We start from the raw sequence: 26,851 nt of genomic DNA, 5'->3' as shown, positions 1-26,851 counted from the left end.
TGTACAACCTCAGGACAGAAACCACTCACTGAGTCAGGTGGGACATTACCTCTATAACTAAAAGCTCTTTCATCCCACAAACCTCTTCAATAATCTCTATATTCTACTGAATATAACAATTCACGTGATTCACACTCACACATTTATGTGCTTACTTTCATCAGCCCTGTGATATTCAGACCAATTAATGCATCAAAATAAACATATGCACTATAGTCGCGAAATTCAGACATGAACAGTGTTGCACGATGTAACCAACCATGTGTTTATAAATGAACTCTCCCCAATAAATGAGAGATTAATGACTGTTGGCCGGTGAAGATTTTGCCCCAAACACCATGCACGTTGGAGGCACGTGACCATTTCATTTGACCAAAATGTTTGAACCACTGAGAATAACAAATCCCACAACATGTTATCAGCCTGGTGGTTCTCCAGAATAGATTGTGTTCCAGTTTATGTTGAGAATGCGCCAAAGGACCAAAGGACTCAAAATACGGCTGTCATAAAAACAAAGTCTCAGACATACAACATAAACTTCCCCTTATCACAGTGGTAACAAGCAAACACAAACAAAATGTTTGCCTGTTGCACAGCATATGTTTTCCTAAATTGAAATAATGTGGGACCTGAAAGAATGAATGAACATACTTATGTCCTGACTCGTGGGCGATGGTGAAGGCGAGACCCAGCCCTGTGTCTTCATTAATCGTGCAGCTACGATATTTGCTACACATCCCACTTATTGGAGCAAAACCTGCAGAAAGAAACAGCAAAAAATGGGTGGAATAATATATTTATATGAATGACTGATGCATGTTGGGAACGTGGATCAAATTGATTGTTTACAGAGACATTACAATCCAAGAGGTCTGGATGAAAACCTTAATACAGTACATGATTTTGGTATCACTAAACACATCACAATGTATTCAAAACTATAGAATTTGAAACAGGATCCCATTACACATAAACATACTTTCAGACTATTTCTATGACTGCATGGTCTAAGAAAAAGCTTTGGTTTGAGTTTCACATCATACAAAGGCAATTTAAAAGCAGTGCTCTCCCCTTTGCCATACATTCAAAGCAGTGCATATTTGTGGTTTGGAGCATCAGAGTTGAATTCATTACATTTGGCTGATGCCTCTATAGCAAAAAACGAAAAAACTGCCAACTGACTGCAAAGTGGATTTGAGCTTTCTTAGAGTCAATCAGGTGAAGTTCTCTGCCTGAGGGCAGACTAGGAAACACATCACCAACCACAAGCTCTTTCTAACCTTGGCATTGTGTAATTCAGCCTCCTGCAACTCGATTAGCCACTGACATCACAACACATGACCCATTTCTGCTGCTGGATGGTGAATGTCAAGGGCCTTACCCAAGGTGTCACATGGTTCATTCTTCCAGGAGCAGATGTCCAGCCCCGTCAACAGTATTGCATGGTCGTGCCGCTTGCCATTTTTACCTATCAGGCCTGATTGCCACTGGCAGAAGCTGTTGAGGGATTGGTCTGCGTGGTGGTTGATAGACAGGCCCAGCTGACAGCAGTGAAACCGAGAGAGATGAAGTGTTCAGAGGGGTGGTGAGAGAGAGATAAGAGAGTAATGAATGATCAGGCAGCTGTCATGATTGAAAGAAATGGGAAAAAAGACTGGGATTCTTTAAAAAAAATTAAGATATTACACATCAAATTTAACTTTATTCAGAGTAAATTAGCTAAAGGGACTGTGTGTCCTGCACTATTTAGCACAAAAGCAAATTAAATCATATTTTGTATCCATTATTTGTAATAATGTCAAGAAATGTCTTTCTGTTGAGTTGCATGACTGCACTCAAAAACAACATATCAGTATAGTCCGATGTATGCACAAATAACTTTTGTAAGCATTTTTAAGTGAAAAAAACACCAGTATTGTCTGATTCCTTAATTAATGACTTTTATCAGATGATTCTTTGCAGTGAATAAAAAACACAGTGACCAGTTATTCTGATTGCCAAACAAATTACTTTTTAGTGAATAAAAACAAAAAGCTTGACTGAAAAGTGATTAAAAACTCAGTTCGTTTTAGTAAATAGTTAAAAAAGACGAGTTACTGGTTTGAGTCATCATAGTGGTTACTGAATCAACAACTGAATCACGTTTTAATTGATGTCCATATCATAAAAGTTATGTGCTCGTGTCATGATTGACCACATACATGGATGGATGGATGGATGGATGGATATTATATATCTATGTTTGTATCCATGTATGCATGTATGTATCTTACCGGATCTTTCTCAAGTAGAAGGAGACTGACCACAACAATGTTGATGTCATTTCCAATCGTTCCATCTTTGAAAAGACTGGAGACCTGTTTAGCACAACAACACTTTGCATATTACTATAAGTAAATGTTCACTGAACATGCCAGATCAAAGTGTCCTCTCAATAACAATACTCCTGACAGCTCTCTCACCATGTTCATGACAGTAAGGACATAAGTAGTGACGTTCTCTCTTCCATGTTTCTCCAACATCTTCCTGTCAGCCACCACCAGAGTTTCCACATTCAGGCCACCCTCTTTGCTCGATGTAATCTCGGAGCGTTTCACCCGGCTTTGCTGCTCAACCTCATCAGGCATGAAAAAATGATCCTCTGTAGGAGGCTTGGGAGTATCTGTAGTTAGGATGAGGTGGAGAGATAAAAGTATGGAAACTCATGAAAAAGAGTGAGAGAAACTGGAAAATGTCTCAGATAACGGATTTTCCTGTTTCCAAGCTTGGCGCCAGAGAGGCGACAACAGACCAGGAAATGCACAGTCATTAACTTCACATGCTGTTTCCGAGCTTTCACTCAATTCCATACAACAGATGATAATGATGACACAGTAGCTTTGCTTTTGGAATCAATCTACATATCTTAGAGGGCTTTGCTGTTATACGCATACTGACTAATTCTACAAGTAAATCATATGTGATGCACTTTCCATCTACAAATAGCTCAAAGGAAATTCCCTTACATACATTGCTTGCGGCGTCCGCAGAAATGTTGTCTCTGGAGCTTTCCGTGCTGGTAATCATGGTGACGGTGATGGTGATGTTCCTCATAGGGGTTGTTTGATTTAAAGCCACTGGTCCAGTCAGTCTTCTCAGCATGCACTCTGCGCTCAGCTGATCGCTTATAGATAACATGTGGGTGATGTCCAGAGGAGGCGCTGTAGTTGTGTCGCAAAGCCAGATGCTGCGGGAGCGGAGTGATGAGAAGTTCCTCGCCAGAAAACCGGATCAGACCTGACTGCAGAGTACAGAGGAAGAGGAAGCTATGAGTAGCTAATCATATAATAACAAACAGTGAGGTTGGACTCCATGTCAAATGTACTATATACACAACTGTTTAAAAGTTTGTGGTCACTAAGATTTTTTTATGTTTTTTAAGTCTCTAATGTTCACCAAAGCTGCATTTATTTGATTAAAAATACAGTAAAGTGTTACATGATCCATCAGAAATGATTCTAATATGCTGTGTGGAAAGCAGGGTGGGGCTGAGAGCAGTGAGAGAACGGAGGAAGAGCTTTTTGAGATTTTCTAAATATTACATTTACTGTAACAGTTTATTTGTAAGTGATTTTATTGATTAACTTTAAGTGAGCATTGGATGATGGCAAAGGTAATCTAAATGTAAAAATAGGGGCAATGAGCATGAACAAATAAATATCTAATTTTGGAAGATATATATTCAATATTTAAAATATTGTTCTCTAATATAGGTTGATAACTGATATAGTACCGATATATTGTGCATCATTTCCAAGTTGAGCTCTATCAACAGCATCTGTTGCGCACTTAAAATAATTGCCCAAAATATTTCCATTGTAATCACCATGTTGACACATCTGTCATCATGTTTATTGTTTTGTTTTGACAAACTGAGGGCTGATTTGTGTTTGTTCTGAGTGGTAATCAACAGCATGCAACAGATGCTGTCAACGGAGGTCAACTTCTAGTTAACCAGGAATATTCCTAAAAGGACACGTTAGCCTTGAGATAACCCTCAAGACCAAGTTAAAATCAGAGCGCACAGATGTGGGACTGAAAATACATCAAATCAAAGACATGGAGGTATTTATGTGAGTTTGATGTCAGGGAAAGAAAAGCCCTTAAGGAGACCATCGACTTTAACATTCCTGGTTGTGGGGGATTCATGGTCCCTCCAGCTGAAACAGTGGTTAAAAAACAGCTGTTGCAGAGTCACAAAAAACGGGCATCGCCATAGTTACAGCTGTCAGTACACAATAAACAAACGATGACATGGCGGGATGTAAAGCAGCCTGGGGCTTCTGAAGCCATCTTAAAGAGCTACCCATTTATCAAATGTTTCAGTACAGAGAGCAGAGCAGAAAGTTCATATGCAGCATAACTTTTCAGCAGCTTGTTTTACAGTGACGATTAGCATGGCCACAAGCCAGGCATCACAGGTATGATAGACTATACTATCTACATCCTCTCTCAACTACACTGAGCTCCTTGAAAATCTCTAATTGACTCCATTTCTCCCAGGAAAAGGAAACCTGAGAAGTTAAAGTGAGGAAACTTACTGTACAGTACCATGCTGTGTGATTAATATTAAAGCTACCATGTAATAAAAATTGACCGTTTTTTTTTTGTATATTGCAGTATTTATTATAAATTACTTCTTTTTTTGAATTCATGTGCCCTTGTAATATTTAATCAATGTAACGTTCCCAACCTTCTGCAGCAACATCTTCGGGCTATGTCCAAAATCGCCCCCTATTCCCTTAAATACGGCACTATTTGGGGGGACATCCATTTGTAGTATTGTCCAAAACCATAGTGGAAGTTATCAAGTGCACTCATCCAATCCCATAATGCACTTCAATAATGAATGTACAAATGATGTACTCTCAACGGCTAGAGAATACCCATAATGCACCGTGAGAATCGTGCCGAATGAATTCCTGCGTCTCGCCATAATATGGCGCCTGCTGCTAAATCATCCATTCATCCATTTACCAAACCGGTGGTCCAAAAAGGTATGAATTCCTTTTTAATTGATTATTAAATTGTTTAATTGAGGTTTAACTAAGTTTCAAATTATTGCAAACTATGCAAATGCAGCAGCCTTTCTGGAACACTAAGTGCCTGAATTAACTCCCTAGATTTTATTCACTCCTTCAGGTGGACTATAATAGTGGAGTAATGTGGGGAATAGTGAATGAGCATAATAAGGGGGTGATTTTAAACAAAGTTCTCTTCTTTTAAAAACGTGTTTATTGGCACAAGGGTGGGAAAACTTGTCACTCACACGAGATCACAGCAACAGTAAACAATAATGATCTAACAATCCAATCAATTCCCGATAGGCAAAGTCCTACCTCACAATAGGGAGGAAAAGACTATAGCAACTTCAAACATAGTCAGATTATCAGAAAAATAGTAATATTAATTGAAAGATCGAAATTACATAACCCAGTCTCCTCTCGTACGTGTGTGTGTGTGTGTGTGTGTGTGTGTGTGTGTGTGTGTGTGTGTGTGTGTGTGTGTGTGTGTGTGTGTGTGTGTGTGTGTGTGTGTGTGTGTGTGTGTGTGTGTGGCTTGGTGGAGTTTTAAGTATCTTTTAGAGCTGAATTAGATGAGAGGTAGGTGGAGGACGTCCGATATTCACAAGCAGTTGATTAATGAGGTGTGGGGTCAAAGGCGAGCACAAAGCTTATCGTCTCTGCTATGATAGTGACACGCATTGGTGCCCTGGGACACATCTACAGCAAGCCAACACATGCTCATATTTAGCCATTACCAATAAAACATGTCAAAGCTTAATTGCTTCATTATAAGTCATACACATGTGTCTTCAGATTTATTTGGTTTGGGTCAGTGTTTCTAGCAAAAAAATAGCAATATTTCAGAATGAAGCACTTTTCAGAACTGTACTGCCAGTGGGAAAAGCAATATATGTCAGCTTCATTAAACAAACATGTACTACACATTCAGGCTTAATCCTTTCTTTAGCTTAACATGATGAATCTTTTCATTGTATTTAGTAGGACATTGTGATTTCCACAATGTGGAAAATGCGGAGGGAATCCCATCATAAAAATAAAATGTCACAGCTAAATTTATGAGAATAAATCAAATGTAGGGCTGTAGGCAAATCATGATTTGAACTAGTGTCTGTGAATATTAAACCACAAACATCTGCTATTTAAATATGAATTCTGCATACTCTGCGCTTCACAGTGTGAATCTACTACACATACTAGAGCATGCATGACACTCTTGCGTTTTCAGTTCAGTGTCTCTCTATATGAGGAAACTCCACATGAACTTCATCTCCAGAGCTGTTTTAGCTGTTTCGTAGCATTTCGAGATTAAAGTCATAATATTTCGAGATTGAAATCGAAACATTATGAGTGTAAAGCCGTAATATTTTGAGAATAAATTAAAAATTACAAGAATCTTCCATAGAAGTTCTTCTTCTTCTTTGTTAGTAAGTAAAGAAATGCGCTCGTGAAGTCGAACTGCCTCGGAAATGGATCTAAACATATTATAGCTTTTTACTTTTATCTGGGCTTTCAACAAAAGGAGATTCTACAGTTGCTAATCTACCAACATGGCATTACCATTTGTTTTAGGACGTTACAAAATATACTGCGCCAGAATAGACTTTACTGGACTAGACTAAACACTTTCAGACTGAATGGAGCTAGCCAGCTTTATATATGAGGAAATCACAGGATCCGGCTAAATGATTCGATAAAGAATGATGCACTTAAAATGTATCAAGAAAGGGTTTACGGTGAAGAAGGAGACAGTACTGTTAAGTGTTCTAAACCCAGATGGCGTTGCCTATAGATGAGCACGAAGACACGTAGGCTTCGAGTCAACGTGCCACATAAAGTTTGGACCAGAATTGTGGTGCTCGTCTATAGGCAACGCCATCTGGGTCGAGAACACTTAACAGTAATTGTACTGTCTCCCTCTTCACCGTAAACCCTTTCTGCACCTGTAGAATTTCCTTTTGTTGAAAGCCCAGATAAGAGTAAAAAGCTACTGTTATTAGATCCATGTCCGAGACAATTCGACTTCACAAGCACATTTCTTTACTAAAAAAAAAAAGACATTTATATGGAAGACTGTAATCTTGTAATTTTGACTTTATTCTCAAAATATTAAGACTTTAATCTCGTAATTTTAGAATTTTTTCTAACCTATTTTTTACATTTTTATTTTACGTTGAAGTTCAGGGCTTCAGTAGAATACCCATGTTTTTGATAATAAATTTGTATTAAAACACAGAATCCCCCAAAAAATTAAACAGGCAACATTGAATTTCTAAAAAAAAAAAATGAAAATAAAACACTATAAAACAGGGTTTTACAAACTGATTGTAACCCACAGGGGGACACAAGGGAGTGCTAGGGGTCCTTGGAAAAGTTTAGAGAAAAACATTGTAAATTTATATATATATTAAACTAACCAAGTAAATAACTCAATTTGATTAAAATAAATAATAAATTAATTGGATGAATATAAAAATAATTTGTTTGATAATTCTTCTGTTTTTTTATTTTTGCTGTTCAGTTAATAATAATAATACAATTTTAATAACCTGCTTGATTAAAATAAATAAAAAATGAAAAAAAAAATAATAATAATGATGTAACATATTAGAACTAAATATTTTCCAAATAATATTGTGTGTGTGTGTGTGTGTGTGTGTGTGTGTGTGTGTGTGTGTGTGTGTGTGTGTGTGTGTGTGTGTGTGTGTGTGTGTGTGTGTGTGTGTGTGTGTGTGTGTGTGTGTGTGTGTGTGTGTGTGTGTGTGTTGCTTGGTGGAGTTTTATGTACCTTTTAGAGCTGAATTAGATTAGAGGTAGGTGGAGGACGTCCGATATTCACAAGCAGTTGATTAATGAGGTGTGGGGTCAAAGGCGAGCACAAAGCTTTTTTTTTTTAGAAAACAGTCAGTATTCAGTGACGGGCAGCGACTGACTTTCTCCAGGTTACATTGTTCTGCCAGTAGGTGGTGAAAAGGACTTAATGAGTAATAATTATATTCATTTAAACTAGTGGTTCTCAACCAGGGGGCTCGAGATAACTTAAAATGAATTTAAATATATTAATATAATTCATAAATTTTATTATTAATACATAAAACATTTTTTTTTTTTTATTAACAAAGTAGACCGTGTATGTGCCCTCTCAGCTCACTGGTCGCTATACCATCGTATATTCTGTTCAATATATTCACGTTGTTGTCAAAATGAATGTACTGTGAGTGTTTTATAATGGGTGCTCTCGAAGAAGCATGTTTTGGAGAAGTTTGTGAGGATCTTTGTTTATGTACACATGGGCATCAGACGCTCCAAACACAGACAAACACAATTGCTTGTTCTGACAGAGGAACTGTTCACCGATGACATCGACCCACCTTCAGATGGCTGAGTTTCCACACATTCATTTTATTTTTCATTTGTGTTTTGGTGTGTTTAATAATTCTGAATGGATCCATATAGTAGCTAAATGTAGTCCTTTGGCATCTCCCTGTGGTCTTGTTTGTTAAGGCAGGTTGACTTGTGCTTATTTGTTTAAGTTACTGTATAACTGAGCAAAGTAAGTAATTTTAAGTAGTAAAAAATTTGCAAAGTATGTTTGCAAAAAAAGATCACTGAATTTTTAAATCTATCTTGAAGTTATTTTGTTTAAAAATTTATTACAGAAAGATAACAAAAAGTAATAACACTAGAATACAAATGTCTTTGTTAATATAAAAGTTTCGGAGAGGAGGGGAGAGTAAAAAAGGTTTAGAACCACTTATTTAAACGATACATTCAAAAAAGAGGATTCACCACTGTGCATAAAGGCAATATTGGATGTAAAATGTGAGTTACTCAATATTATCATTTTCTGTTGTTGTTGTTGTTGTTGTTGTTGTTATTGTATAAAAATGTCACAATCATGCTGTTTGTTCTAATATGAATAATATGATTAATTTGATTTACATTAGGTTATTTAGGTTACAGAATGCTTATTTTGTATAGAGTTGTGTTCTTTAGGTTAATACACAATACATTGGCGTGTTATTTTTTTTATTTTTTTTATCAATGACACCTTTACTGCTCTTGCAGACAGGCTAGAGTGGAATAAATGATAAAATAGGTGTATCTCTATTAATTTATCGACTTTTGTCTCTTTCCTGTTCAATATTTACAAACATACTCTATATATGGTCATGTAAAATATGACCACGAAGTTATCTCCTACCAGGTCTGGCTTTGCCTAGTGGGAAGTGTTGCGGTTGTAAAATTGGTCATAGTACTCCAGCCATCAGTGCCAGGACCGTGTACAGTCTGGCAGAGCCATTATTCCCAAAGAGACAAACTTCTGAAAAGGCAGCATACTCTTATTCTCTCTCTCTCTCTCTCTCTCTATATATATATATATATATATATATATATATATATATATATATATATATACGTTTCTAGGTTATTGTTAGAGGATTATTTTACCTACATAACCACGAAGATATAATAAAATATCAATACTGGCTTGACACAAATTTGAACATAATATTTAGAGATCTGTGGTGTCGTTGTCACAGGAAAAGCATCTTGCTGAATGACTTGAGGTGCTCTCATCACCGAGCTGAGGTCATCTTCCCTCTTTAAGACTAGATCTTTAACCTCTGTCTCCCAAACTGCTGAAACTCTCACATTCCGTCTGGCTTTGGAATTCTACCTAATCCCACCCTCCACGAGCAGGCAAATCCTTGCAGTATAACCGTGAATTCAGTCCCTGATTTAACCCGCTTGTGTTCTTCATGCCCCTGTGTGTTTGATCCTGTGCCCCGACCCCTCCCGTCTCGCAGGTGGCAAAGTAAACACAGGCCACACCCAGGGCTGAGGCGGTCCCCGCAAAAGCCCATGCTGTTAAAACAGCAGTAGACCGTGGCAGGCTGCCGCAATGATCTGGGGCATCTGCTCCCACCATTAAACAAAGGGCAACAAGGGCACTCGTCTCTCTCCAGCCATGCTGACCTCTCCTTTCACGGCTAATGGCTTTCTTCCACAAACTGAAGGCAACAAAACTGAGACGACTGATGTGAGCTGTTTTCTACCAACATCTACAAATGTGATCTCAGGAAAAAGGGTGATCACAAGTATCAGTACATCGGTTCATTGCAGCAATGGGTTTGAAACATGCGTTATTTTTTATGGGTTTGAAACAACATATGGGTGAGCAAATGATGACAGAATTAAAATTTTTGGATGAACTAACCCTTTAAGTTTTCTTTATTCATTGTAGACACGGGCAGTGTGAATGAGAATGGATGTCCTGAGGCAGTGGAATGCACTTTTACATCCAATATGGTTATGCTCCACGGTGTGCATTACATTTTTACTAGTATTGGTATAAGTAGTAGTGGCTCAGAACTAGCGGTGTCCTGCTGGCCTGGAGCCGGTGTGAGAGAGTTTCAGACAGAACTGTCATATACAACCGTCAATGCATGCATTTTTACATTCATTAATTTTGTACATCCATTTTTATGCCTTGCAAAATTATTTGATTTTCTGTGATGTAAAATCAAATAATTTTTCCTTTACTATATAGCCCTACATATGCAAGGGGGGTCAAGATATTGTGAGCACTTTATCAAAAAAAAAAAGCAAAACATTAATGGTTTCAAATTCTAATACTTACTGATGCTTTAAAGACCATACATCACAAGTTTTTTTTTCTTTTTTTTCTCAATTTCGTCAAAACCTCAGTTATGTTAGCCAGCTAGATATCATTATTTTAGTGGCAATTGTAAAATGGTAGGTGGCAATGAAGAAATTTGTGACAACAATGTAGAATACCTCACTGAAAATCAAATAATTTTGCAAGGCATAAAAATGGATGTACAAAATTAATGAATGTAAAAATGCATGCATTGACGGTTGTATATGACAGTTCTGTCTGAAACTCTCTCACACCGGCTCCAGGCCAGCAGGACACCGCTAGTTCTGAGCCACTGCTACTTATACCAATACTAGTAAAAATGTAATGCACACTGTGGAGCATAACCATATTGGATGTAAAAGTGCATTCCACTGCCTCAGGACATCCATTCTCATTCACACTGCCCGTGTCTGGGGGTTTCACTTGATTCATGTAGAAGTCATAGATGTAAGCGCCACTGTAAAACTGAAATCTGCATTCAAGCATTTAGAACATCAAATGTACAAACAGACTATACAAAAGACACAGGCTAACGTCTGGCACATACAAATCGACCAAAGAAGGGCAGCATGTAATTTGCTTTCTTTAAATAACAGGGTTAAGGTTCTTTTTTGATGATAATAGCGCAGAATCAACCTATTATTAGTGTATTGGAATTACAGTGTAGTTTTGCATTAAAACTACTCACAACCAGAAAGCCAATGCGATTGATCCACGTGCGGCAGAAATTATGAAACACTACTTTCAAAAATAACTGGACAACTCCTGACGCTGTCATGTGGGTTTGCATTTAAAACCGCACTGAAAGAAAAAAATTAACAATTTCTTTTCAATAATTTTCACTTGCCCTAAGAGTGAGTGGGGATGATTGGCTCCAAAAGCTGGAATTTTCAGAAAAGCTGGCAGATTCTGGCATTTTCTGAATAAACCATGTTAGCACATTATTTGAGATAGCTTCCTGTAGTGAAGCCCTCCCCGTACACGGCATCCCGCAAGCATTTGTTTAACCAACATCCTGGAGGACCTCTGCAAGCGCCCCACAGTCCAACTCACACAATTACCACACATGTATTCCATTTGTTTTAGAGACATAACAAACTTTACTGTCAAATATCTAACAACTTAGTCCAGCAGTTAGCAGATGGAGGTGCTTTGCTTCGATAATGGGGGTAAATGGATTCCATCTGGGGCCATCTGTTTTTTGGCCATTATGTCTTACGTGATGCAGAAAGAAAGGAGCTGGCTGAAGACATGAGAGAGGAAACTAACCGAAGAACTGCAGGGATCCTATTATCACAACATCAATTTTCTTTTTTTCTTCTTAATTTCTTTTTTTTATTATTGTATTCTAAAAAAGGAAATTAATATCAGTATTCAGGTACAGTATTTAAATCTGATTCTATTGAGCAGGGTTTTACGAACTGGTGATCATAAAGGAACTGCAGGGGGTTCATGAGATGATTAAATTAAAACATTAACAAAAAAATTATTCATGGATAAATTAAACAAAAAAATGAATAATTATAATACATAGTTTTAAATGAAAAACAATCAAAATAAAATACCAAAATTAGTATTTATTATTTATTATTTCTTTATTTTGTCAATTGTTTACCTGTCATGTGACCATTAATCAATATCAGGGAACTGCTTGTGAATGTTTAAATGTATTGTTAAATGATTGAAATATTCACTTAAAATCTCATGGAGTCTGTGGCAGACAAAAACAAGTTTGGGAATTTCTGCTGTAGAAGATATTACGGAGCTGCAATGCGTTTTAATGTAATAATGTGTGACAGGTGATCACATAATTACACGAGTGCCTAACTACAGCCTTCTACAAAAAAACCACTAAAGCCTATTACACTCGAGGGAGCGAAGGGAAACACTCAACCGCAGTCTCTTCTTCTCTCCTTCAAGAAACACTTGTAAGAGATGTAGATTAGAGGGCCACTGTCTGCTGCCAGATAAACACGTTTCATTTTCACACCGAACACAGAAACCATGGGAGCTCTTTTAACTCTCACTCCCCTCATTGAGTCGGAGTCTTCACATATTCAAAGGAATATCAGATGTTGAGAATTAACTAATAAACCACGATCCTCAAACTCAAAGCAGTACTCTTTGGATGATTTAACCACAGGGATCGTCTATTTTGTGTGGTTTCATGTGATCTGTCTTAGACTAGTCTTCAGTGCAAGTATGGGAAATAATTTATTGCCTGTCTCTGTGATTCTATGAAACGTAATTAGCTTCTCTTTGTGTAAACTGTGAGTGTTTTTAAAGCCTCCAACCATGGTATTATAATCTAGATGAGTAAGTGCTTACATGCTGTTAAAGGCTGGAAGGGAGCAGTGAGAAACCCAAAGCTGCTTATTACCCAGCTTTAAAACACATCTGCATTCCACTGCTGGGTTACATCTGACCAGAGCATTAGCTCTACTGGCTACATAGGGGTGAGAGTGTGTGTTTGTGTTTGTGTGGGCAGAAAAATAATGGGCAATTAAGGTGCATTTGTATATTGGATACCTACACAAACTCACAAACTGCGCTTAACACTGGGATATCTGAGATCTTTTTAAACCCCTACTTTTAACCCTGGTTTATGAAATACTTGGCTAGCATGGTTTCACAGAGCTAAAAAGTAAGTATTAGGTCTGAAATGATACAGTGCTAGACTGTTACATGTTAAGTTTGCAACAGATAACCAATCATAAACTAAACATTAGTTTGTTTATATACTGTATATATTTATGTATATATATATATATATATATATATATATATATATATATATATATATCACATTATATATATATATATATATATATATATCACATTATATATATATATATATATATATATATATATATATATATATATATATATATATATATATATATATATATATCATAATGATTTTATGTGAACCTGCCTTTACTGGCAATAGCCTCCTCCTTTTTAAACAAATTAGTTTTCAATCAATGTAAACTATTCGTGTGACTATGCCCCTGCGCAATATACACACATTAACGCGGCATGGCGGGTGTTCATTTCATAAACTGTACACAATGGTAGCTTATTTAACATGTTAACCTTTGCCAAAGAGCCGACGCTCTGAAGCGTTTTTTGTAGCCTATAAATAAATATATGTCCAAAAAACGGATAATGTCATACTTTTTAGTAGTGCTATCGTGGCATAATAATCTGTTTGGTTGTAAAATGTATTACCAAAGAAATCGAATGTATCGTCCTGTGGAATCATTCATTCACAGACAGCATACGAAGATGTTCAACTAATAAATATCTTCATCGCTGGCAAAAATACGATGCATTTTCAGATTTGCTTTCACTAGACTAACTGTAGATCCACGGCCACTTCATCCAACGCTCTTGATGTTCTTAAATCTTCCTGTTACGACTCCGTGTCGAGTGTGATTGAACGCGCTTTAGACGATTCAGTGCGTGAGGAACTGAACAGATCTGAATTCAGACTGCTTCGCGAACCGATTTAGACAGATCTGCCAACCTGTTTGATGAAGTCTTTGAACAGAATCGACTCAAAAGAGTTATTCATTTGTAAATTGAGCATCGCTCATGCTCATACATAGATACAGAGCGCTTGGAATAAACTAATTTAACAACATGTAATTGCATTAAAATAAAGTAACGAGAGGAACGTCGCCCAACGTAACATGTAAAAGTATACACCTTGTGTGCATGACAGGCAAATACCCTGCTGCGCGATCTGTGACAGTAGCCGCGGCGTCAATTATGTCAAATATACTAGGCTACACATGGAGTTGCGCGAAAATATAACGATATTCGAAAAAGCTATTTTATGATCCCAACCCAACTTTGAGAATAGATTAACGGCGATATTTTTTTTATCGCCCGATAAGAGTCTCACGTTAACGCAGCACGTTAACGCCGGGAACGGACCACCACTAATATATATATATATATAAAACCGTGACTCTTAAACCTTGGCCCTCTCACCCCCTTCCCTCGTCGGGAAAAAAGTAAACTCAGCCTAAAATTAGCCTAGCTTTCTGTGTCCTCTTCTATAGTACTGCCTGAGTTACCTTTGACAAGAAATGCAATGTGAGTTATCACCAAAATTAAACAAAAGGTAATAAAATGGAAATCATCATTACAAAGAATTGCATCATCACACAATCGTTGTGTGCATTTTAGAGGAATATGGTGACAACTGGCCACAAAACCAACAAAATGTATTGTAAGCCGACACATAATGACAGCACTGAGACCAAAGCACATTACTGACAGACACTTCTGCATATGCTGATAATAAATCATATCATTAGACTGGCTCAGCAGCTGATTAAATGTAACAGACCGTATTAAAATTATGATTTTGGAAAAATGTAACTATGATGCAGAATAACAGCAAATGTGCATGGTTTCTAAGTCAGTAAATGTGTGGAATGACCAGTAATTCTGCAAAATAACTGTTTTCTCAACTAAAGCTTAACATATAAATCATTGGCAGCGGAGGTCAAGTAACCTATTAGAATTTAAATAACTTAAAGGAGCAATGTGTAAAAATTTTGAGTATCTATTAACAGAAATGCAATATGACATCCATAACTATGTTTTCAGTGGTGTATAAAGAACTTACTTAATAAACCGTAATGTTTTTATTACCTTACAATGAGACATTTATATCTACATAACCCCCTTCTATGAAGGTCGACATATTGTGACGCCATGTTTCTACCGTAGCCGACAGCGAACAAACAGCGCTACAGAGCGCGTTTCGTCACTACCTTGAAAGAGAAGCAGCAGAAAGCTAGAAGCTAGCCATAAACACTGTGAGTAGTGACTTTTCCCTTATCAGTGGTGTAAAATATGTAGTTGGATTGTTTCATGTAACTTAGTTCTTCTCCCTCGCTGTGTTATGACTTTGCTATGTGGGGATAAATGTGCTGGTTACGTTCGTGAGACAGCTGATTAGTACTCTTGTCATTGACTGTAAAACAGTAACGTTACAGGAATTACCAACCCATCGATCGCGGTCGACAAGTCAATCTTGGAAGCATTTTAAGTCAATCGCGAAAGAGTTCAAAATCAGAGAAAAAAAGCCTATTGTGTGTAGTAAATGGTGTCTAGGGGATGCGGAGGCGCGCGTGCTGTTACAATCATGCCATTTTTGCCGCGTGCACCTTTGGGCTCATGAGGACGCGTCGAGTTTAAACAAGGCTTTGCGCTTTAACCAGCTCAGCCACAGTAACAGCTCATATTTAGCCAGCTAAACTTTTACTACCCTGTTAGAAAAAAAATATAGTTTCATGTTTCTTCTCCCTCGCTGTATTATGGGTTTGCAATGTGGGGGGAAATGTGCTGGTTACGTTTGTGAGACAATTTGATTACTATTATTATATTATATATTAAGACCCTTGATCCTCACCTGACTACGGCTTTGTACTTTATCCATGATGTGGTTTATAATGGACTGTGGTACAGAAACAGTGACAATGTTACACTCTCTTGGCTTACTCTGGCTATTCTCTGCTGTCTCAGACACCGATATGTTTGTCCAGTTTCAGGCACCGTAGCTTCTTCGAAAGGGAGGGGTGAGCAGTGGGCTGAGCCCTTAGTGCAACTCGCAACCGAACCGCTAGATGTCGCTAAAAATCACACACTGCACCTTTAACCACACAGCAAACAATTCTAGCAGTAAAGCTTTAGCTTCTTGGCTGATGCCGTCAGTTCAGATTTTTACCTGTCCTGTCAAAATGCACAAAAAGCTATAGTTTTCATTGTTTTTGAACCATGTAACCTTGTAAATGCTTTGCGATTTTTAGGTAGGTCTAATAGGTAGGATTCAGAAATTTAATGAAGTTATCAAACACTTCACAGTCTTCACTGCATAAATTATAAATTAAATATAGATTAATCCTTATTAAAGCTACAAAAGTTATTCAGTCAAGAGCAGTGAGTGATTTTCTCATTTTCTTTTGTACTTTGATTATCCTTAATGACAGACAGCAGGTTTACTAGGCTGCAGTTCCTTTATCTGACACATCCTATTTTCTCACAACTCTTTACATTTAAGACCTCATTTAACTAATTTAAGACTTTGCTTGCAAGGATACTCGACAAAACAGGCATTTTGGCATAATTTTTTGTGTTTTTGTCCTTTCATGCGCTGTCTGAATAATTACATCACAGCCATTGCGATTTGATGATCATACTAAGGCATTTCACATTCTCTCAACATTGCATTGTCAAAATTCATAAAGAAAGTTCCCTTTCAAGGGAAATAATCCATCGGCCGCTCTATGGCACCCTTGGTGTACACCGGGATGTATCTATGGCTCAACCTGAGCAATATAAAGGAGAAAGATAAAAACTTCCTTATGGATGCACCCCTGTCACCTTCTGGCCTCTTCGGTGACGCTGTTAATTCAGTCGTCGAGAGGTTCCAGGAGGCAGCCAAACAGGCGGCTGCAATCCAGAAACACCTCCCTGCCGCTCCATGTCTCTGGGGCTGCTGAGTGGGAGCAGCCCCAAACTTCTAAAGCCAGCTCCTCACACCGTGCCACACAAAACCAGAGTGTAGCTTCCCGAGCTCCCCCTCAAAAATATTGGGGACAGGGAAAGCGCTCTCAACCGTAGCCTTCAAGGGGTAAGACGGATCTGAAGACCGTCATTATTTCCAAGAAGGCTGCGGGGAAATGCACCTGACGCCCGACGGGTCAGGACAAAGAGGGCAGTCTCCCCCGAAGTTAACACCTCATTTTACGGTTCCCGCTACCCTCCTTCGGTGCCCTCAGAGGACCGTTATTTTTTCCGTTACAGGGTGTCAGACTGATTGTGCAACAAAAACCAGAAGCCAGTCTCGAGAGGCTGGTACCTCTAGTAGAATTTTTTATAGCGTGGAAGCTACTGCCAATTCTCGTTGGGTCCTGCAGACCATAGAAAAGGGTTATCAAATACAGTTGGGGTCTCGCCTGCCCAGGATTATGGGGGTCTTGTTCACCGTGGTGGGCCCCGAGCACGTTCTGGTAATGGATCAAGAAGTGAAAACTCTGCTGGAGACAGGGGCCATAGAACATGTACCCCCCTCCAGCAGGGAAACTGGGTTCTACAGTCTTCAGATGTGCCTACAGTCTTTAATGAGTTTCAGAGACTGTTGGTTCTGATGGCAGCAGCGTCCAAAGTGATACCTTTTGGCCTGTTGTACATGAGACCCTTGCAGTGGTGGCACAGGACCAAAGGGTTTTTCCCGAGGTGCAACCCCTTTTGCATGATTAGGTTTAGTGGCGATGATTACGGCCTTGTTATGTGGACGAAACCTTGGTTCCTGTCCTACGGCCCTGTGTTTGGAGCTTCTTGTTGTTGCAAGATATTAACGAGAGATGCCTCCCTCACGGGCTGGGGAGTAATCCTGGAAGGACGCACGACTGAGGGTCTGTGGATGGACTATCATCTCTCAAGGAACATCAACAGCCTGGAGATGTTGGCTCTGAAGAATTTCCTCACAGACCTCAGGGGCCATCATGTGCTTGTCCGCACAAACAATACATTGGTGGTCGCCTATATAAATCATCCACTCTGCAAACTAGCGCACCAAATCCTCCTGTGGTCCCAGAATATAGGAGCAGACATCATGTCGAGGCAGGGGCTGGGGCCCGGGGAATGGAGGCTCCACCCCAAGGTGGTGGAGCGGATATGGAGGGTGTTCGGCCAGGCGCAAGTGGATCTGTTTGCATCTCGAGAGACGTCTCACTGTCCACTCTGGTTCTCCCTCATGCATCCAGCTCCCCAGGGACTAGATGCCATGGTAAAAACGTTGCTAAGGCTACCGGGAGTTCTGAAGAGAGTTCGCAGGGACCAAATTTGCCCAGCTTATTATAGCCCCGCGGTGTCCGGGCCAAGTATGGTTCCCCGATTTAGTGTCTTTCCTCGACGGGCCTCCTCTGGGGATACCCGTAAGGAGGGACCTTCTGTCCCAAGCACGGGGCTCGATTGTTCACCCCTGTCCAGAACTGTGGAACCTGTGGGCTTGGCCTCTGAGGGGGCCCAGCTCATTGGGACAGGTCTCTCAACTGAGGTTGTTGAGACCATTCTACACTCCAGAGCTCCCTCCACAAGGAAACTTTATGCCCTGAAGTTGAAAGTTTTCACTTCTTGGTGTAGTGACCATCAGTTGGACCCAGTTAACTGCCCGGTTGGTACAGTGCTGGAATTCCTGCAGGAGCGGTTCACTGCAGGTCTATCCCCATCCACTTTAAAGGTTTATGTGGTGGCCATAGGTGTTTAACACATTCCTTGGGGTGGAATGTCTTTGGGTAAAGACCCCTTGGTATCTTATTTCCTCTGTGGAGCACTGAGGCTGAGGCTTGCAGCTCATACCAGGGTGCCAACGTGGGATCTGGCCATTTTCCTGCAAGGCCTTTCCCTGGCTCCCTTCGAGCCATTAGAGGAGGTTGCGGCCAAGTTTTTGACCTTGAAAGCTTTGTTCATCCTCACTATCGCATCTCTTAAAAAGAATTGGAGATCTGCAAGCACGGTCGGTTGCACCCTCGTGCTTGGAATTTGCACCTGGCATGGTTAAAGCGTTCCTTCATCCTAGACCAGGATTCATTCCTATGGTCCCCACTTATGTGGATAGATCCATTGTGCTGAAATTAAATATGCTGCCACCCTGACTAAGATTTATTAAGCGTGCTTGAGTAAAACCACAATGACAGCTGGTCTAGTGGGTAAACATAAATAAACCAAACAAGAGAAGTGACTAAAAAGATGAAGCACTGCCCATGCCACAGATATCGCACAGCTAAGTTGTCAATGACAAAAAGGTGTCCTTTCATAACCCTATTACTCACAGAAAGATGCATGAGCTTGACTAGCATAATTAAACCTCAATGGAGACATGAGAATTTTAAAATGCCAGTCCTAAATGGTCCAAGGCACTAGATATGGGATTCCTTATAATATGTATGAGTTCTTAGCGCTGGTGTGACAGCCACTTTACCACTGGCCATTAGTTTTAGGTCTTCAAGTGAGAACAAGAGCTATTACAGGAACAGCCTGCCTTTCCCCTTCCTTACTTACTTTCTCCAAAAAGTCTCTCTCTCTCTCTCTCTCTCTCTCTCTCTCTCTCTCTCTCTCTCTCTCTCTCTCTCTCTCTCTCTCTCTCTCTCTCTCTCTCTCTCTCTCTCTCTTATCCCCAAGTAGCCTTTACATCACTGTCACCACACAGACCACCAGGGAATAGCCCCTGGCAACTCCTATAGTGCTAACATGGCATAACACCCCATGAATTATGAAAGGGGGAGTGGGGAACATTAGTAACTACAAAGAAGCCCAGCATATATTCACTCTGGTTTCAATTTGTCTGTCTGCCCTCCCAAAACTCAGACAAGTGTAAATGTCCACCACGTCACCTGAGCATTGTCTCCCATGGTGCAGAGCTTTTGACTCTCAACTAGCAGACTCAGAGTGGTTAATACAAGGGACTCAAATAGTGGCAGGAAGAATCCCAGACTGGTCCCAGGCATGCCCCTGTAGAGATATGTGTAGGGTATCGCTAAATACTTCATGATATGATACAGTACATCACGATACAAATGCTGTCATTCAAAACATCACATTATCATAATTATATTGCAAAATCCAGTAATTTCAATAGGAATGCATGCAAACATGAATTTCGTGTGATGGTGAAAGATTTTGCAACGGGTCCAAGTTGCTCATGCTTGAACCAACAGAAATCAGCTTGGTTTGACAGTGACTTTTGTGTGAGATGTGCTTCATATACAGTATGCTACACTACTGACAATTGACAATGGAGCTTTTTTACCCCTTAAATTTCGCTAATGTGAACACACTTTTATACTGTGTGAGAAAACTGTAAATGTGATACTATAAAAACAAAATAGTTAAATATACAGTCATTTCAATTTATGTTGTCATTGTTCTAAAGCCTTGAGATACAAAAATGTATTAGAAAAAAATTATATGTACTACTAGATGTACAAAGATATGTTGTAAGTATATACATTGAAACTCTGAACTTACGTGGAAACTCTGAACATTTTCTAAAATGTTTTTAGAAAAAAAATTGTATTTGTACTGTTAAAACCATAGATATGTATACGTAGATTCTTTATTCAACCCGTCCAGACATGTAGGTGCAGCTTCTGCTTGTGAAACCGCCAAGATTTAAATTCCCGAAGAAATTGGATAACCTTTTACAGGTGATAATATGTTGGTTTGTGTTTTTATATGTATTAACTCAATACCTGTTTTTACTATGGTACTTTTAATGTTTTGACTTTTACTATGGTAACTTTTTAATGTCAGCTGAGGCCTGTGTCTTGTTGTATATGTGTGCTGAAGTCTATTTCATATTAATATATGCGTCTAACTACGACTGCAAACCATCAGTCAACTTGCTCTCAAATGTTCACGGACTGCTCCAATATGGCAGACGCCTTACGTACAGTGGCACACTGAAATGCCTGCTAATGAGGCATCTATTTATATATTTCTATGGTTAACAATCATGATTAATCCCTTGATTTACTTATTTGGATTCAAACATTTATTTTTTTCAGAAATGTAGCCCTAAATTACCCGGGCCCAGACCACAGTTTAAAAACCTCTGATGGCCTGCATGACCTATTAGTAATGATATATTAAAAAAATAATCACACAAGGAACTTACTTTTTTATGTATAATCAATATCAAAACAATGAACTATCTCAATATATAATTATGATTCCCGGAAAAGGGGCTTAAACTGGGAGACCCCAAACAGCAACCATTTTAGCAGAATCCATAAGTACCAATCATGACAACAAACATGTCTGATGGAAACCCCAAAGCATTTACAATTCCCTGAGTCAGACAAGCACTACAGATCTGCTCTCGGAGTCTGTGTATGGTAATTCCCAGCCTCTCTCTTCCATTGATGTTTGAATGGCCCGGTGCTCTACTCTCACTGCAGTATATCCAAGCTTTGAGCACACTGACAGCTTGCCTCCTTTCCAGTCAGAGTGAATTAGCATCACAACTGTCCCTAAGTGCAATCCCACACGTTAGCGCATCAGCTTGAACCAGCAGGTCTGGTACTGAATAAACACAGCTGAAGTGCTTCAGCAGCAATTCACACACACACCTCACACATTCACAGACAGTCTAGCACCCACGAGGTTGGACTATTGGCCGGGCTGTCCATAAAAGATAAAAGAGCACTTTACCATCCAAAAAGACTTCATGAACCACCCCCCCCCCCCCCCTTACTAAAAAAAATTAGAGAGAGCAAGAGAGAAAGAATCTGTGGGAAACCTGTTTAGAAAAAATGACTAAGATCTTATATAATTTGTGCATAATTTATTCAGTTTCCGTCCTTTCCACAGTTTACACAAAATGTATGATTTACATGAATTTACATTGAATGTCACATCAACTTGTCATTGAATTCCACATCAACTGCTCAATAAATACATTTATGAAGGGTTTACATTAATTCGATTAATTCAAAATGAGTAACAGATCATTTTAAATAGGTGTGCTTGAATAAGTTACTCATATAACTTGGGACTTGGGAAAGGTCATGTCTGAGTTCAGCATAATTGGACATGTTTGGAAAGAGCTGAATTCAGTGAAGGGCAAATCTAGTGAGTCCCCTGTCCTACAAAGACCTGCTTGCAAACCATTCAAAAGACTAGGAGGATAATTAACTAAACTCAGTTTTCTGCTTGATAGACTCTGCCAAACACTTCCTGCCTACTTTCACATTTCTGGCCTTGTCATGAAAAGTTTGGGTTAATCTCTAAGGGTGTCTTCTCACTTGTAGTTCAGTTCGCTTGGTTTGTTTGCTCCGGAGCAAAAAAAAAAGTTGTGTTAGACTTCACACCGTCCGTCATTCTGATGTACAGGATCGTAAAATTCCATCATAATTATTATTACCTGTCATTTTAATTTTCATATTTTAATGATAATAAGACATTTAATAGCTTCTGTTTCCATTCACATTTTCATTTTTATTCACAAACTTACAGGACAAGCATATAGGCTATGCATTTATTTATATTATGAAAAAAAAGTTGAACAAAGACTATGCGTCGCTGCATCACTTTTTTTCCTGAACAGTTGTCGCGGATCGTGAATGAACGCGATCATCCCATTCTCTTTACTATGTTATAGAACAAAATAAACATGAATGAACATCAGAAAATATGTTGAAAGATACAGTACAGTTTACCTAAATCCGTATCATGTCTCATGTAATCGCTAAATCAGTGTTGCAAACAATGTCACGTAACATTATACCTTAGAAAAACCATTCGTTGACCATAAACTTGATAATCAGCTAAGAAAATGTAGAGAGGAGCATTTTGCTAAATACTGTATATGTACCATATTACATAAAACATTTTGAATGAATCCATCAAGTTTTTGTGACAGCCACCATTTAAAACAAAAAACGTATGTAAGTATAAGTATAATAACTTGATAATTATAAAATTAACTTAAACTGGGTGCTCGCCTGTGTGTAATCAAAAGCATCAGCTTGGACAGACTTCTCAGGTGCTTCTCAAACAGAAGACTGCATCCTACCGAGACTGCGTCCTTCCTGGTCCAAACCTTCTAAGGCTTATAGGCTAGAATCCTCCTTAGTAAGTGTGTATGGCTACGTCACACACACGTCAGAATGATGGATGGCCTTCAGATTTTTTCGTCACTGCTAAAAAAATTCTGTCAATGGCGTAAAATTTTCGGTTAACGTGACCTCTGGTCCTGGTCCGCTTAGCCTTCACATTGCCATTTTTAACACCAAACCTAAAGATGTCGAACCTAAAGGCATAGGGATACATTCACAACCTAATTGGTCAGCTTTTATGATGTAGCCTTCAAGACAGAACTTACCGAACATCTAAAACAATGCTGTGTGCTGGGCTAAATTCGCTCATTGTATGTGCATAGCCTACATATTTTGTTATTTTGAGCAGCTGAGAACTTGTGAAGAGCTTATAAAATGTGTAAAGGAGTCCCTCCGTGGGAACCCACCAGGGTTTGGATGGCAGCGCTCACACTTATTCAAATGAACCGCACTAACAGAGCAATAGCACCAGGGTTCGTTTTATTCAAACAAACAACAAACATCAGCAAACAGCATCTCTATCAAGTTGTACATCATGCTAAAGGGGAAGTTTTCCATCCATGTATGTTGACTGAGAATTAATTGATTCACAATGTCAACAATTGTAACCTAAGGCTATAGTCAACCTATTGTTTTCCTACCCAGCAGCGCTTGCTAACATGCTAATTGTTGTTAACATGCTAATTGCAAACAAGGGTGCCAATTAACATAAATCGATAAGAACATGTCAAGTCTACTGTCTCATTACCTGCTTTAACTTGATCTGACAGGTCTAAGGATATGTTAAACTGGACTAGCCAGAAATGAGTGCCCATGTGTCAAACAAATCATAATTAAATATAGCAGCACTGCCAGAATAGTTCTTCCATAAAAAATCCAAGTTGAACAGTATTGTGAAAGATCTCTACGTCTTTCATTATGATACTTAAACTAGTTCTGGACGGCATGGTGGCCCGGCCAGTCAAAACACGTCAAGAAAGCAGGATCAGCCAATTCAAAGGGGGATGGGCTTGAACCTGTCACCAGCCATAAGAAACAGTGACCCAGGGAAGGCCTTAGGATGTGGATTTGTCTATGCCTAGGCTGGAAAAGCAACTCTGAACTTGCTCAACCATGTGACCCTGAAGCTTGATCTGGTGGAAGTTCTGACCCCTGAACAGGACGTAGCAGAGCACCATTGAAGAAGCTCCACCTGCTAATCCGCTTTTAAAACCTGAAGCAGACTGGCATTCATATGCCATCCTGGATGCAGCCCATTTAGAAAATGTTTAACCAAACTAGAAACAGCACACATGACTAAACTAATCCATAAATCAACCAGGATTTCATTACCACGATGATGTGTGTTGTTTAAAAAGGATGGATGGAAGATGTTCGATCATGTTGTCAAATCTGAGGCCACACAATCCATTTGAAGCAAGTGATAACAGCAATTGAAGAGCACTCAGTAATTAAAAACTTTAAATGAAGCAGGATTTAGCGAGTAAATCTCTCTGTTCCTGACTTAAAGGCTGCGACCGCCTGTTCTTCATTTAACAACAGAATCCCTGTCCATCTGCTATGTTATACACTGTTTAACAGCGAGCAAAAGGACTAGTACAAGCAAATCAGGCTTTCATCAACTCAGTAACCTAATGAACGGGATTATCTCTGAATGTTTCGACTGTGGGGGTTCTCAACCAGATAAGCATTGATTTTACTTTTGGACTGGCATTCTCGTCACACAAAACCTCTCTTCCTCTAAGCAACTGCCTCCTCAGCCTTTCACAGCACAAGGGGTTGCTGCGGATCAGCAGGGGGATGAATGGGTTCTCATTTGTAGTTAATCCAAAGCTCCTCATCAAGCGGAGATGACATGGAAGGGTTAAAGTCTTCTGTGACTAGTTCTTTTTCAATCCAACAAAGAAAGGGAGAGTGAAAGAGGCAGAGTGACGAAGTGAGAGACCCATTTTTTCTCAGACATTTCCTTTTTCTTCTGTACATTTAAGCACAAAATCTGAAGGGACACACAGATCTTGTTTGGCGTCCTGTATATCTGAAATAGGGGCACCTTTAAGACCGTCAAGAGAATCACCTAGAGCTCAGGCCATCATTCAAAAAAAGAGCTTCAAAAGAAAGGGGGAGTAGATCAAAGAGTCCCTGCAGTCTATTCAGATGCTATTGCTCCCAAATCACATTGTGTTGTCACACAGTTTTAAAAGAATGGGTCACTGCTGTTTTATAGTGGAGAAGCTACCACTAATGAAAAGGACAATGCAAAGATTAGCGCTGCCAGCCATGCGCCTGAAACCTCACTCTGTCTTTAATTGTAGAAAACAAGGGAGACAGGAAAGCAGGGCAAACACAGAACAAAAGAGCAGGGAGTGACGGCAGAGTCCTTCAGCAGAACTCTTGGGATGATTTTACAGTAGCCCACAAAACAAGGTGAGACGTGAGATACGTCAAGCAAAGCTCAATCCTCCATCCCACACAAGCCATGTCTCTACTTTGGTTTACTTCTTACTTCAGTGCTCCAGTGAACCTGTTTTACTAAGCTCTTCATGCACACTATATACAACATTTTCGCTCAGTGAAACACCATATACTTCCTAAGCTCCAGCAGTCACAATATGTACTTTACTAACCATAACTCAAATATGTTCACATACTTGATACTTGACATTGGCAGCTAGTTGAAAAAAGTACATATACTTAATGAGTAAAGCAACCATGGAACAGCGCATATTATCTTTTTTATAAATATCAGTGTGCTAAAATCAACGCATTCAGCAGTTCCGTGCTAATTAAAAAAAAATTTGCTGCAAAAAAAAAAAATCTAAATTAGACAATGAAACATTATTATTGTGTTATACCAGCGGAGATCAAGGTTGAATTAATAGCTGTACAGCCAAAGAAGCAAAAAAGACAAAAAACAAACATCATTGTGTAGACGGCTCTCTTAAACTCCCTGTATCAGTGTAATTGACAAAAGTCAGAGACACTAATCCACGTCAGTAGATGGCAGTGCAGTGTGTAAGCATGCACAAGACACAAAGCGTGTTAGCAACATAATAAAATGGTCAAGTATGACATCACTTTGTAGGCCAAAACGTGGAAACAAGTTAGCATTTTGGCACTTCCTGTTCCATCATCTCGAAGTCAATGGGTTTTTTGAATGAGGTTTTTGTTAAATGGCTGAAAAGAAGTCTGTGGTCAAGACACTTCCATGTTTTATTCTGTGTCAAAAAATACATGAGTATTATCCCACTCGTGATTTTTAGAAGCTGTAACATGTCTTGAAAAAGGCAGTTGCTAACAAGTGGCTAAATGGGACTACAGAGGCAGTCTCGTTATGCTTATAATTGTGCTCTTATAAACAATACTAACTCAAACTTTCTGGGAAAACGTTTTAGATAAAAACTGAGAGAGTTGTCGGAAGCTTAGTGGTGGTGACATTGAAGTTGTGGGACCGTGGCGTAGTTCGTTTATAGCATTCCTTTAGC

At 39.1% G+C, this 26,851-nt stretch overlaps 1 protein-coding gene across 4 annotated transcripts in view; it reads right to left on the bottom strand.

The window, feature by feature from the left end:
* Positions 1 to 26,851, bottom strand: part of adamts18 (ADAM metallopeptidase with thrombospondin type 1 motif, 18) — a 64,942-nt gene that overhangs the window by 35,495 nt on the left and 2,596 nt on the right. Inside the window, exons 4-8 of one of the 4 annotated variants that reach the window (XM_077229256.1) lie at positions 3,010 to 3,280; positions 2,463 to 2,662; positions 2,274 to 2,357; positions 1,382 to 1,541; positions 652 to 757 (exon numbers count right to left, since the gene is read on the bottom strand). In XM_077229256.1, the coding sequence (XP_077085371.1) occupies positions 652 to 757; positions 1,382 to 1,541; positions 2,274 to 2,357; positions 2,463 to 2,662; positions 3,010 to 3,280 (821 nt within the window). Of the gene's footprint in view, positions 1 to 651; positions 758 to 1,381; positions 1,542 to 2,273; positions 2,376 to 2,462; positions 2,663 to 3,005; positions 3,281 to 26,851 lie in introns of those variants that run through there. The other 3 variants (XM_077229255.1, XM_077229258.1, XM_077229257.1) reach the window with 3 other exon arrangements.

Source organism: Siphateles boraxobius, unplaced genomic scaffold (assembly GCF_051911475.1).
Source record: "Siphateles boraxobius isolate OS27281-9 unplaced genomic scaffold, OSU_SipBor_1 130, whole genome shotgun sequence".
NCBI lineage: Eukaryota > Metazoa > Chordata > Actinopteri > Cypriniformes > Leuciscidae > Siphateles > Siphateles boraxobius.
Note: the sequence above shows the minus strand (reverse complement) of the source record. Positions and strands in the feature narration are given on the sequence as shown.